The 14,258-nt window shown below is 48.3% G+C and overlaps 1 protein-coding gene across 3 annotated transcripts in view; it reads left to right on the top strand.

Annotated features, from left to right (window-relative positions):
- DOK4 (docking protein 4) overlaps positions 1 to 14,258 on the top strand; it is a 37,107-nt gene extending 22,849 nt beyond the window's left edge. The window contains exons 5-8 of one of the 3 annotated variants that reach the window (XM_081922725.1): positions 60 to 249; positions 5,765 to 5,906; positions 7,223 to 7,346; positions 11,102 to 14,258. In XM_081922725.1, the coding sequence (XP_081778851.1) occupies positions 60 to 249; positions 5,765 to 5,906; positions 7,223 to 7,346; positions 11,102 to 11,175 (530 nt within the window). In that variant the 3' untranslated portion in view covers positions 11,176 to 14,258. The remainder of the gene's footprint in view (positions 1 to 59; positions 250 to 5,764; positions 5,907 to 7,222; positions 7,347 to 11,101) is intronic. The other 2 variants (XM_081922724.1, XM_081922723.1) reach the window with 2 other exon arrangements.

Raw genomic sequence — 14,258 nt, 5'->3', positions numbered from 1 at the left:
TGTGAAGGAGAGAAAGTGCCAGCAAGCCTGGCTCAGCAGCGCCCCTTTCTCCCCTGCAGATCGCTTCAACGTCTTCCTCCTGCCCTGCCCCAACCTGGACATCTACGGCGAGTGCAAGTTGCAGATCACACACGAGAACATTTACCTCTGGGACATGCACAACCCCCGCGTCAAGCTCGTCTCCTGGCCCCTGTGCTCGCTGCGACGCTACGGGCGAGATGCCACGCGGTTCACCTTTGAGGCTGGCCGGTATGCATGCAGGGACGTGTGACCCAGAGGGCTTGCAGTGCTGTGCTGGTTGTGGGAGTGTGTGTGTTCTGAAACTTGGGAATAATTTAAAGTATCAGTCAAGCTCTGCACAGTGGCCATAACCACTGAGAATTGGCGCTGTGAAGCACATCACATTAGATGACCTAGGGTCATCCACAATATTTCAGCTTAACCTACCTGTAAGGAAAAATGTCGAGATTTTTGTGAAAGAGGCGGGATTTATTATTTATTTGTTTCTTTTCAAGGTTTGTACCCCATGCCTTAGCAAAAAGAGGCTCTCAGAATTGCTTGCAGATCAACAAAATGCAAGGCTTTTGCAATCTGAAAGGCAGGATACAAAAGTAAAGAGTGCTGGGGAGGGAGAAGGGGGGAAAAAATCCAGGCACCACTCCTTACAAAGTTCTTATAATGACCTGCTGAGACTGAAACCGGTCAGAAATGGATATAAGGTGGTAGCAGTTATAAAAATGAGGCAGACAGCGGATTGTTACCACATGTAGTTCTCTGGAGCTGCTAAGGGCATGCTTATTTCAGTTAGTGTTGTTGCTGGGCTTTGCAACTGGGTGGGACTGATGAGACACATGAGAGATGCAATCCAAAACATCTGGATTGGGGAAGGCTGCTTTGGGGCCTAAAAGAAACCCAAAGAGCAGTCCTCTCTCTCCCTTCAACTTGCCTCCACCCACTAGGCCACTGCCGCTGGAAAGGGAAGGGAATTGGCCACAGGGAAGGCTGGAGGGCGCTGAGGGGCTGGTTGGGCAGCATTCGGAGTGGGTTAGGTCTTCCCATGATTTCAGCTTTCCCCAAGGATTTTCTGAGAGGGAAATCCCCCAAACACTGAATCTATTCCAAATGCATTTTCCAAGCTGATGTTTTCCACATGGATATTTTGCGGGCACATAATCAAGATCTCCATAAAGCCTCGGGAGAGGCTGGCAGGACTTACTGTACTAAAAGGAAAGCAGGGGGAAAAGGAAGAAGTCAAGTCTATGTGGATTTCCACCCACCCACCCAAGTGCATAGTGAAGGCTGGTCCATTTGGATGAATGGGGCATTGCCTCAGCAACCTCCATCTCCCGTCAGCCAGTCCCCACCTGCCTGCCTCCTTACCTGCACAGAGCTACAATTTCCAGAGTTCCTTGCGAAGAGGGGTTGACCATTAATCCATTCCGAGAACTGTAGCTCTGTGAGGGGAATAGAGGTTCCCTAAAAGATGGACAGATGGACGGCATGCGGACCAGCCCTGTGTCCCTGTGTGTGCTGGGCATACCCACTGCAACCATCCACCCTGGACTTCCCACGATGAACAGGAAGGTCGGAAGAGAAGTTCTCTGTGGTCTTGGATGAACACACTGAAGTCTCGCCACAACCTGGAAGCCCACCTTGAAAAGCCTTCTAAGCACATACATCCAAACACACATAGCCCCTTCAGAACTTCCTGATGCTTCAGGGTTAGGGTTAGGGGTGCTTCAGGTCAGGGGTGCAGTGGGCACACTCCACTCCCCAAGTTGTGCCTCACATGTGCTTTCTGAATGCATGTAGAGAAGACTTGCTCTTCCACATCCCCTCCACTCCCTTGGCCATGCCAATTGACTGGATGGTGTGGCAGAAGATCCAGGTTTAAGCCCTGGCTTCTCTAATTGGGATGGGAAAGATCTGAAACACAAGAAAGCTGTTGCCAGTAAGTGCCAGCAATACTGATCTAGACGGGGCCAATGTGTAAAGCAGATTCCTATGTCCCCCAAGCCCCGTATGGACTTTGCTTCCCAGAGGTGCTCTGTGCAGCCAGACAGGAATCCATATGGATGGATTTTCACATGCAGTGATTGTGGGTTGGGGCAGGGGGAACAGCCCTGCAGTCCCCACTACAGCCATGCAATGAAGCCCAGTTGTTTGCTCATCTCGCTCCATGGCAGGATTTTAAACCCCAAAAAGCCTTTTCCCAGAAACACTCGGACTTTTCCCTACCTTGTGAACTTTGCAAATTGATTTAGACCATCCCAGTCTGCACCTCTTAGCGACTCCAGCTAATTACCATCTACAAAGGAAAGAAATTTGATCTTTCCCTTTTATCCCAGACCTTCACTGACTCATTATGCCTGGCTTTTATAGAGAGATTAGAGGAACTCTTCCAACAAGCCCCGTCCCACCCTGCTCTGAGGCTGTGGAACAGCCTGTTCTGACAATAAAGCTGTTTGTTTCTTTGGCAGGGTAGTGGGGGAGAAGGGGAATAACCCACCCACTATACCATAAGGATGAAAAACTCCCAAGCCAGGCAGAGGTCCCATTCACCTCTTTCTTTCCCGCTGTGGGAGGATCTCAGATCTTTGCCATAGAGGGATAATTCACAACCCATTCAAAAGATTTCTCCAGGTGCAATACTGTTGCATCAGAGTGCCTCCAGACTGTTGGGACTTTGCAGCAGAGGCATAGTGTGGGTGGGGGCTGCGGCCCCGGGCACAATTTTGTGAGGGGGCGCAAGCAGGCTCCCCCACAGCAGGCTCCTTCATTAGAGCCTGGTTCAGAGTGAGAAGGAACTGTGCCTTAGCTGCAGCACTTATTCCTGGCCATAGCTCAGTGGGGAGGAGAGCAGGAGACTAGACGGCAATGCTGCCATCCACCCTCCTCGGCCATGGTGCGCCTTGTGCCCAGAGCAGTACGGGCACATGCTCCATGACTGCTTTGCAGGAAGGAATCGAGTACATACCAGAACTATAGGTTTGCATGTTTAAAATGCATTAAAGTGTTCCGCCACCCTAGCACAACAAATCCACTTAAAAAGGGGGGGGGCATAAGAAAATCAAAGCAGCCTGGAGGATCAGGCCAATGGCCCATCTAGTCCAGCATCCTGTTCCCACAGTGGCCAACCAGATGCCTGTGAGAAACCCACAAGCAGGATTTGTGCACAAGAGCCCTCTTCCCTCCTAAGTTTCCAGCAGCTGGTATCAGACATGCAGCCGTTAACAGTGGAGGAAGTCCACCATTGTGGCTAGTAGCCACTGATAGCCTTTTCTGCCGTGAATTTGTCCAATTCCCTTTTAAAGCCACCAAAATTGGTGGCCATTACTGCCTCCTGCAGGAGTGAGTTCCATAGTTTAACACTGTGAAGACGTAGTTTGTTTTATCTGCTGCGGATCTGGATGTCCATGAATTCTAGTGTTATGAGACAGGAAGGAAAACTTTTCTCTACTCACTTTCTCCATGCCATGCATAATTTTATAAACGTCTGTCTGGTCAAAAACAGTCTTAGCACTGTTTGGAAAGTGATGGGGAAGTGCATTGAATAGTGTGGGGAGAATGGATGACTACTGGAAAGGCGTGTAAAAACCCCACAAGCAAGTCAGAATGAATATTCATTTTCATATAACCTCGCCGCAAACAAATCAGAAGGAAAGCTCAAAAAAGGTTCGATATAATCTAATCTCTAAATAAGCTTTGTGCAAGCAAATTGGGATGAGTGCTCAATAAAGAGGTTGTCTGGAGAGGCCTTCAGACTCCCTGGGCACCTTTGGGCAAATGCTAGGCTGCAGTTCTTTGCACATACAGCTCAGTGGAGCTGTTTGCCTCAGAGCAAGCCATACTCTGTGCCGATGTCAATGCTAATCATGCTTAGCCCAAGCCACACAATTTGCAAATCTGCTTCTAATCATATTTGCAAACGGTTGTTTGATGCTGATTATGGTTAGGGAAGATGCTGGGGCAGATGTAGTGCTAACTATAGTTAGCTCCGAAACAGAAGAGGAGCAATGCTTTCACAAGAGGGGGCAGGGTCAAAGGAGCAACTGAGTGAGCCTTCAAGATTCTCCCAGTCTCCCAGCCTTGGTGGAAACTGCACCAGGCTCAAAAAAGGGTGGACTCTACTATCACCAGTCTATATAAACAACCCCAAATCAACTTCATAAAATAATTTCAGCTGTCCTTGGGTCTTCAAATAGCCTGTGGCCCATTTTGCATGAAACATTCAGCCAAGCCATGGTTTAGTATGGATGAGCAAAGGTGTGGACTTCTACAAAGGAGATTGCAGCCAGATTGTTGGTTCCTCCCCGGCCATTTTTGCTGCTGCTGCATTGCACCAAACCATTGTTGGATTAGCCTGTCTGAGTTCAAGGTTGTGTTGTCTGAACACACACTTGTGGTTTAGCTCTCTCTGGCCAAACTATGAGCTGTAACCAAAGTTTGCCGTGTGGTTTACAGCTCGTTTGTCGGGGAGAACTGGAACTGAGCCAAGATTCGGACAATATGCTAAGCAAAACCATGGTTTAGCTTAGTTTAGCTTGGCAGCAGAATGACCAAGGAGGAGCTGAGTAGGTGCAATTTCCTATCTGAGAGCCTGCCCGTTTGCGCAATCTATCGTCTGGCTTCTAAGTCCGAGTTCTAAGAAGTAACAACAAATGAATTGTTTTAGTTACAGTTTCAGAAAGCACTGAGCAGTGTTTGCTATGGGACTGTGTTTGGATTACAGTGGATGTAGGGTGGCCTTGTGTCCTAATTTAAAGGACAGTCCTCTGTTTAGAAACATCCTCTACTTGCATGACTACCTGGTCCAAGCCCAGTTTTATGATGAGAGAACCCGAGAGACCAGTAAGCCCCTGGTCTGCAGACTAAGCAGATCACCAGGTCACTGTCTTCTACAGTAGGGTGAGATGAAATATATTTCTGCTTAATTCTACCTTTGCATGTAAAAGTTAGTATGTGCCATTCCTGTGGCCTCTTTTCTGGGGGTGCATTAGTGGGCACCTTCGTTGCAGCCTGTGTGTGTTACACAGGGTCACAACTCCATGCTCCACACACTTGTCATATGGGTAAGGAATGGATTGTAGCCCTGTCAGAGTTGATGAGCTGGTGGAAGCAGGCAGGCGTGGACCAGTTGCTTGGGCTCAGAAGGCACTTTGTAGGAAGGACCTTTTGGTTGCAGGCACCGAACTTCAGCAGAGCACAGGAGAGCTCTGGCAAACTACCACAGTCTCACAAGCCCTTAAAGCGCATCCCTTTGGCTCCTTCCATACTTGAAATCTTTCTATTCTGCCTGGTCATTACAAGAACTCTGTAACTAAGAAATAGCTCCTAAGTGTTTTTCCTCCTCCCTCCCAATCCTCCTTCCTTTTGTGCCATGTCTTTTTGATTGCAAGCCTGAAAACAGAGCCTCTCTTAGCACTGGCATTTGTAAGCAGCTCCGCAATCCTTTTCCATCTGAAGAGTGGGATTAAAAAAAACTGTAAGCAAACACAAAAACAAAACAAAAAAACAAAATGTATTTGTGAAGCTCTTGTACTGGATTTTTAAGTGGGGCAGAGAGAAAGGGATGTAAGCATACATGTTTGTGAAGTCCATGCAGGAGTGAGGTGTAAACGGTGCAAGTGTGAGTTCGGGAGACAGGACAACTACAGTATGAACAGCACCAATGGGGTGGAAGCAGCCGGTATGAGGTTTGTGCACCCCTTCACTGGGGTCCCGCTTTTGACCTCTTGCTCTCTGTCGCCGCCCTTTTGCTTAGCAGGATGTGTGACGCCGGCGAAGGCCTGTATACCTTTCAGACCCAGGAGGGTGAGCAGATCTACCAGAGGGTGCACAGCGCCACCTTAGCCATTGCTGAACAGCACAAGCGCGTCCTTCTGGAGATGGAGAAGAATGTGAGGGTGAGCTCATGGCTGGAGGGGAGGTGGATGTGGGATGTAGGGGGCTTTCATTGCCTCTAGCCATCCCTTGGCACGGGGGATATGGAAGTGGGTGTCTCCAAAACAGCTGGTGCTTTGCAAGAACAGACCTGTACACATTCAGCATGCTGCAGCACAGAGGCAAGTGTGAAAGGGAGGTTGGTTGGTTGGGTTGTTTTATTTTGGAGCATTTGTGCTTGCCCCTTGGCCACACAGGCTCCCAGAGCAGTTTCTGTGCATTCCCTACCCATGTGCTTAACAAGCTAAAAGAATGAAGGGAAAGGAAGAGGAAGAGGAAATTCCAAATCAGAAATTCAGGCACCAATTTCTAAACAGTTCCAGGAACTGGATGAAAGCTGATGGAACAAGCCACCTTCTTCCCATCTCTCCCCACTGAGGCAGCTTGGTGGAATGGCTGCCCCCTGGTGACCGTTGAAGGGAGAGGAGGCCTGGTGGGGCTAGTGGCTGGCCTGAGCTCTGCTTCCCAGCTCTCCGCTGCAGGAATGGTTGCCCCCAGGCGGCAGTTGAGGGGATACCTGGAGAGATTCCTTGACTCTTGTGACACCTTTAAAACATCAGCCCAAATACTTAAGTTCAGTTAGTCCACATTCACCGCATGCATTAAAGCAGTATCCTGCCTCTCTAAACAGCTGCAGTTTGTTGAGGGTGCTGAGAATTGTTAGGAGACCCTTATTCCCCTCTCAGAGCTACAATTCCCAGACAGTTCCTTTGAACAGGGATCGATTGTTAAACTACTCTGAGAATTATAGCTCTGGGAGGGGATCACGGATGTCCTAGCAACTCTCTTCCCTTTTTACAAACTACAGCTCTCAGACTTCTTGTGGGAGGAGCCATGGCAGTTTAAAGCTGTCCCGTAGTGCCTTAAATGACTTTGCCAGCCTGGTGCCCTCCAGATGTAAAAGGTAAAGGGACCCCTGGACTACAAATCCCATGAGCTGGTCAAATTGCAGTCCAAAACAACTGGAGGGGCCAGCTTGGCAAGACTGTGCCCCCACCCCTGGGGTCTCGTGAGGTTTTGAGAGGGGCGGCACCTTTCCATTTTGCCTCAGGCAGCGAAACGGGATGGGCTGTCCCTGCACAAAACATATGAAAGATAATTGGGTTCTGGACCACCTTCCAGACCCCAGTAATTTGTTCCAGCTTCCACCCCCTGCCAATGTTGGCCGTATTATTATCTCAACTCTTCCCAGACTGCAGCATTCCTTACCTGCCATTCTATCTCTCCCCTGTGCACAACTCTGATTCCTAAAATCTATACTCCCCCTCCTCTTTTCCAGCTGTTGAACAAGGGCACAGAGCATTACTCTTACCCCTGCACACCAACCACCATGTTGCCACGCAGCGCCTACTGGCACCACATCACCGGCTCGCAGAACATTGCCGAATCCTCAAACTACAGTGGTGAGTTTCTGCTCTATAGTGGGGGGGCGAATCTAGGCTTCCCACAGAATTCAGTTGTCCTGTTGTCTCCCACCCCCACCCCCAAAATCTGTAGGCACTTGTGTGTTTCTGGAAAGTGTAGGCTTTGGGGTGGGGGTGCAGGGAGTCAGCTGTTTCTCCTTATCTCTTCCCCACCCATCCCCAAAAGAAAATCTCCCAAAATCCAGCTCCTGCATTGGCTCCAACAAGGAGCCAGTGTGGTGCAGTGGTTAAGAGCGGTAGTCTTGTAATCTGGGGATCCGGGTTCGCGTCTCCGCTCCTCCACATGCAGCTGCTGGGTGACCTTGGGCCAGTCACACTTCTTTGAAGTTTCTCAGCCCCACTCACCTCACAGAGTGTTTGTCGTGGGGGAGGAAGGGAAAGGAGAATGTTAGCCGCTTTGAGACTCCTTAAAGGGAGTGAAAGGTGGGATATCAAATCCAAACTCTTCTTCTTCTTCACCTTGTTACATTATGTCTCTGTTCTGTGACCCTAAAGATTCGCAGGGTGTGCTAACAGAGCTGCAGCTGGTGTTCAGGGTTTGCGATTCAAATTTGGTACAGTGGCTTCCGGGTGTGTGTGTGTTTGTGTGTGTGTGTAGATTAAAATGGATTTGCAGGCCAGATCCAGCCTTTCGGCTGCCAACTGGTGATCCCTGGATTAAAGCTGCCCCTTTTTAAAAAGTTAAGATCTCGCTTTCTCGAGATCTTACAAAATCGCTGGTGGTTGGAGTTTCACTTTTTTGAAAAGGGCTCTACATGTGTCATGTTGAATCAGAGCCTGCTTCCCTTGCTTTCAAGGAACTTACCGTATTTTTTGCTCCATAACACTCACTTTTTTCCTCCTAGAAAGTAAGGAGAAATGTCTGTGCGTGTTATGGAGCGAATGCCTACGGATGGTGGGGGGATCTGCTGCAGTCGTGAGCAGAGGATCCATGGTTCCCCTTCCTTCCCTCCTCCGTGGCTCGCTTTGAAACAGCAAAGCGGGAGAAGAGCCGCTGAGTGGGGAGGAGAGAGGGACAGAGAGCCTGCTTGCTTTAAAGGAGCAAAGAGGAGAGGAGCCTTCTCCCCTTATACCCCTCTTCTGCATTATTAGCAGCATCCTTCTCCACACACCCCACGTGTGCTCCTTGTCCCTTGAGTGCTTTTCCTTCCCTCCCCACTTAAAACGTGGTTACAAAGCACGGATCCACATGGATCCTCAGAAGTTTTGCATTGGGATACCCCAAACTCACCGTCAGATCACATGTCTGTGGCCACAGCATGAACCACAAAAATCATACATCCACTGTTTCGTTTAGAATAATTTTTTTCTTGTTTTCCACCTCTAAAAACTATGTGCGTGTTATGGTCAGGTGCGTGTTATAGAGCAAAAAATACGGTAACTTCTTTCCTCCAGGGCTCTTCATCATGCAAAACAGCACAATAATTTTGCTTCTGGTGGTGATCTGGAGTAGATCCTGAAATCTGTAATGCTGAGCTTGGACCTTTTTGTAAATAGGTTTTCACTGAAAGGCAGCTTTGCTCTAATCATCCTGCACCTTTTAAAACTTTAATGGTATTAACTGGTGCCATTTTTAAAATTAGCTCTGATTAACATTTTTAATGTTATTTGGGTTCTTTTATGTTAATCACTCTGGCTCCCTTTCGGTGGAAGGGCAGGATATGAAGCTAAGAAAGCAGAGAGGTAAAATAAGGCTGCAATCTTGGTTGACCTGTGGCCTTCCAGATGTTCCTAGCATACAATGCACATCATCCCTAACTATTGTCTAGGGTGGCTTTGGGGGCTGATGGGAGTTCAGCAACCCCAAAAAAGACACAGGCTGCCTACCCTGGCCACACAGGTGTACCTGGGAATAAGTCCTGCCAGACTGTGAATGGCTCACCTCAGTGGAGACATATAGGATTGTACACTAAGCCATGTTTCTTATTTAAGTCATTTGTAGCCTGCTTAGTATCAATAGATATGAAAGCAGTTCCAAGTATAAGTATGCAACGGACACAATTTCAACAATTTAAGAAAAAAAGATAATTGAAGAGCATAGATAAACAATACAGCATAGTATCCATTCATTGATTCATTTCATTTGTCGTTCTGAGTTGCTCAAGGTTGGCATACATGGTTCTCTGCCTCCTCATTTAATCTCCCAACAAGAACCCTGTGAGGTAGGTCAGGCTGAGGGAAGACGGTGGCTGGCTCAAGGTCACCCAGTGACTTTCATGGCCAAATGAGATTTTTCTGGATTTAGGATGCCTCTACATATCAGAAAGCTGACAGGGCAACCCTCATTTAATGTCATGTTTTGATGCTGCTCTGCCGTCAGTTACGTTAGATATTGTATTGGCATCTTAAAACACCATGGCCACAATCCAAAGAAAGTTAAGCACTTTTAAGCCCTATTGATTTGCACAGGGGGCCTTGAGCTCATCTCTCAATCTCTCTCTCTCTCTCTCTCTTGAAATCAATGGGACTGAAAAAAAGTGCTTAAACTTTGGCAAGATTGTGCCCAGTGGATTTGTGTCTTTATTTGGGATGTTTCTGTGCCGTCCTTCAGCCAAAACGGTGCTCTATCTTGTGGGTCGATTCATCTATGACATACTGTAGTGCTTCTCTAGCCCACAATTCCCTGGACAGTTTTGCAAGTGTACACCATAATTCTTTTAGAATATTAGAATACACCAACAAAAAGGAATCAAAGATGGCCTGTGTTTAAAACTCCCATCAGCCCCATCTAGCATGGCTGAAACAGTCGGAGGGCACCAGGTTGACTAAGGCTGGTTAAAATGACAATATAATGAGTAATCATAAAAATTGAAAGTTATGCAGCACATGCAGAAGCATTCTGAATGCCTCAGATCCACTGAAATGAATGAACCTAAGTTAAGTCACCCCTGCTAATTTGACTGGGTCTCCTCTGAATAGGACTAACATTATCTGCATCTCAGATACTTTTGCAATGAGCCTGTAAGATAAGCCAATATTCATGGCAGAGCTGAGATTCAAGCCAGGGGCTTCCGGGGTCACAGCTTACGCTATGCCAAATAGCCTGACCTGTCAGTCAAATTGAAACCCCTGTGTCAGAACATACATGGGTTTGTTGATCAGATTCACTTCCATCATCATTTGCTGTACAAATCTAGGGCACAACTTGCACCTGGAATGCTTTGTGCGGTTCTGGTAGCCTCATCTGAAAGAGGATGTTGCAGAGTTTTAGAAAATGAACAGACAGAGAAGGGCAACTAACATGATGAAGGGAATGGAGCAACTCATCTATGAGGAAAGTTTACAATATTTGGGGCTTTCTTTTAGTAAAGGCAAAAGATGAGTAGCGAAGGGAGCAAGTGTGAAAAAGTGGACAAAGGGAAACTGAATGTTAAAAGAACTTCTTCACATAGCTCATAGTTAACCTCTGGAACTCACTCCCACAGGAGGCAGTGATGGCCACCAACTTAGATGGCTTTAAAGGAGCACTGGGCACATTCGTGGAGGAGAAGGCTATTGATGCTACTAGTTGCGATAGCTATGCTCTGCCTCCAGTCAGAGGCAGCGATGCTTCTGCATCCCAGTTGCTGCAAGCCACAGGAGAGGAAAGTGCTCCTGTCTTTGAATCCTGCTTGCTGGCTTCACACAGATCAGCCGCTGTGAGGACAGGATGCTGGACTAGACGGGCTGTGGGCCTGATCCAGCAGGCTCTTCTCATGTCCTTCTTCTTAACACCAATGCATTTCTCCAAACAGAGACGAGGTCTGCTCTCTGCCCACAGGTGACTCGTACTCGGGGCCCCAGGCCAGCTCAGAGACTGACCTCTTGAACCGTTTCATCTTGTTGAAGCCAAATGCTCCCAAAAGCGGGAAGAACGACAGCAAGGACTCCAGCTCGGCTTCACAGTGATGCAGCCCTGGGTGGAGGGAGAGACCCGGGCAGAGGGCCAGCTCAGCCCACAAGTGCTGTTGCTCAGCACCGAAGATTTTGTGGTCCAGTGCCTGCTCCCGCCTTTCCGGAAAGGGTTTGGGGACAGCTTTTCAGCTACGGGGGGAGAGTCCGACATTTGCACAGAGGCTGCCCCCATGGAGGATGTTCATAGCAGAGGATCTGAGCCCTGTCAGCCTGGAAGAAACTTCAGCCAAGCAGGCAAACTCCTACCAGGCACTGGATGGAAGGAAGAGCCTGGATGTGAGGGGGAGGACTAGCTATATATTGTTAAAACTATTTTAAATATATAATATTGCTTGTGCATATTCTATATATCAAGAGATTCCCCCACCCCCCACAGGAATGCACACTTCTTCGCCATCCTGGTGAGTTTTTTAAACGGACGGCCAGGTGGGTTGCCCTTTCCCTCTCTTCCGTTGGGACCGTGGCTACGAGTCCAAAGGGGAGAACTTTCAGGCGGACAGAAAAGAAGTCTTCCCGAATGGTAGCCAAAGCACCAGGTTGTGCAGCAGAGGAAAAAAGCCACATGGGTTTCCTTGCGGGGGCAGGTGGGGCTTGTTGCTGCTGACCCAGGACTTTCTGCAGAACAGCCTGGCAAAACCTTCTCTCGCTGGACTTCGGGAGGCCAGAAAACAACCCTTCCGTGCCACAGTCCTTTTGCTGGCGACAGAAGTGTTTGTCCCTGAAAAAAATAATGATTTCATAGAATTGTGGAGTTTGAAGGGGACCACCCCCGAGGATCATCTAGTCCAACCCCCTATGATCTTTGGGAAGATTTGCAGAGCTTAGTTTCCACTTCTTTGAAAGGCTGACCACACACAGTTGACCTTTGTGGCAATGTCTCATGAGAAGGAGCTGCCACTTTCCTTTCCAGGTTGTGACTTCTGCACAAGCGTCCTTCCGAGGGAGGCACAGGTGTGCTCTCTCTCTCTCTATCTCTCTATCTCAGTGTGGGCTGCTTGCTTGGAGCAGGCAAGGCCCGGAAGGTCTGCACTGGGCAGGCAGTGATGGTGTTTCACTCAGACTGTGCGCAGGTCGGCTGTTCCTTGTGGATATTTATTGACAGCTCATTGCCTGCAAGGGGTGGGCTCACCATCCTTTTCTAACGTGGGTGCTAGATTATAGAACTATACGCACAAGCCTCCCCCAGACAAGGGCAGTTCCCAATGGATGTTTGCGGGTGGTGGGGCTGAAATGATTTGGGGCTGCCTTGTTTACCATTGGCTTGTCTTTGCTACATTCCACTAGGAAAGCTTCTCTGGCCCTTAGTTCCACCCCCAGTGATCTGCCCCAGTCGTCACCAACCCAGTGCCCTCCAGATTATTTGGACTACCAACCTCCATCAGGCTGTGCTAACTGGGCCTGATGGAAGTTGTAGTGAAGGCTGGCCTGCCCACAAAGCAAAGTTAAGCTTTCTGGTAGGTTTTACATCCTAAGGGGCCCCACCCTCCACACAACCTGCCCCCCACCAAGTGTTCTCTACAAAATGGAAATCAGTTCAAATCTTCACTTGACTGGCTGCAGACAATCAAATGGTCGTCAAGGCCTTTGCTTTCCCAAGGCTCCCCTCACCCACCCACTGGGGGAAGCAGCTCCTTTCTCTGTCCTGGAAACAGCAGCAGTAGCATTGAAGGTGGGCAGCCATGGGGTTGCCAACTTTTCGACTAGCCCTTGCTGTTCTGCCCTGGATAGCAACTTGATCTGCAGGCCTTAGCTCGTGATGGTGCTTCCGTCAAGGTTTTAAAGTGCTTCACCTGCTGACATCTCTGGAGCAGGCTGCTGACAGGAGCGCACGAGGTCAGTTGGCAACCCGATTTCCCGTCCTGCAATCCTGCCGTTCAAAAGGCCCAATGCCAACCTCTGGAACAGAGTTTATTCTTTACCTCCCCAACTCTTTTGTCCCTAGTATTTCCCAACTACCCCCAACCCCTCAAAAAAACCACCTACCTGCCCTGGCCCAGTTAGAAATTCTAAGCGGAATTAGTGAAACACTTTCACAGAGTGGCTGGTTTTATTCCTATGCTGAATTTTTTTAAAGAAGCAATTGATTTTCTAGTTTTACTATTTATTGAATAACTTTGAGAAGGGCTATCTTCTTTTTATTGTAGTACAAACCTTGGTATTGTGTTGTTTTGTGTTGTTGTTGGGTTCCCCTCCCCCCACCTGCCACCCTGTTTAAATAGCACTGGAGTTAACATCTTACAATCTTGTGCTCTGCGTGTGTAAATAACTGTATTTTTGGATCTTGTCTGTACCTGAAAGTGGGAGAGATCTCCCAGGACACCTGTGAATTGGACCAGCAAATGTCCAAGCAGCCATGCTTCAACATTACTCCCAATTCAAAGTAGGCCAAAGTACCAGTAGGGCGTGGAAGTTGGATGAGAGACCCACAAAACTTGGGATCACTGGAGATATTCGCCTGTAGTAGCGATATGTCCTGGAAGCCTTCTAACCCAGAGCTCAGTTTTGTTGGTAAAAGCTATTCCCAGTGACTGGCCCATTACATAGGAAACTGCCTTTTACTGAGTCCATCTAACTCAGAATTGTCAACACTGGCTGGCAGCAGCACTCTTAAGCTTTCAGGTGGGAGACATTCCAAGCCTATCAGGTACTTCTGGACTAAAACTCCTTAGTCAAGCTGGCTGAGGCTGATGGGAGAAAGATTAACAGCAGGAGGCTCCCTGGCTGTAGCTTTTTCTAAGCATAGTTCTCCTTGAGATTTGCTGGATTCCTAACCTCAGTACAGTTTGGGGTCCTTTCTCTTGTGAGAATGCATTTTCATTTGATTCCAGTGGTTTGGGTCCTCCTCTCTGGAGCAGCAGAAAACAAGCTTGTTCTGTCTTCCATGGGACAGCCCTTTAGATATTCTGAACCCCAATCCAGAGCCCCTCACTCACCTCCCTCCTTTTATCTGTCTCCTGCTCTCTTTTATGTCTGCTCACTTCTTCCAAAATAGCATCC

This window comes from Podarcis melisellensis (genome assembly GCF_964234715.1).
Source record: "Podarcis melisellensis genome assembly, chromosome: 8".
Classification (NCBI taxonomy): domain Eukaryota; kingdom Metazoa; phylum Chordata; class Lepidosauria; order Squamata; family Lacertidae; genus Podarcis; species Podarcis melisellensis.
Note: the sequence above shows the minus strand (reverse complement) of the source record. Positions and strands in the feature narration are given on the sequence as shown.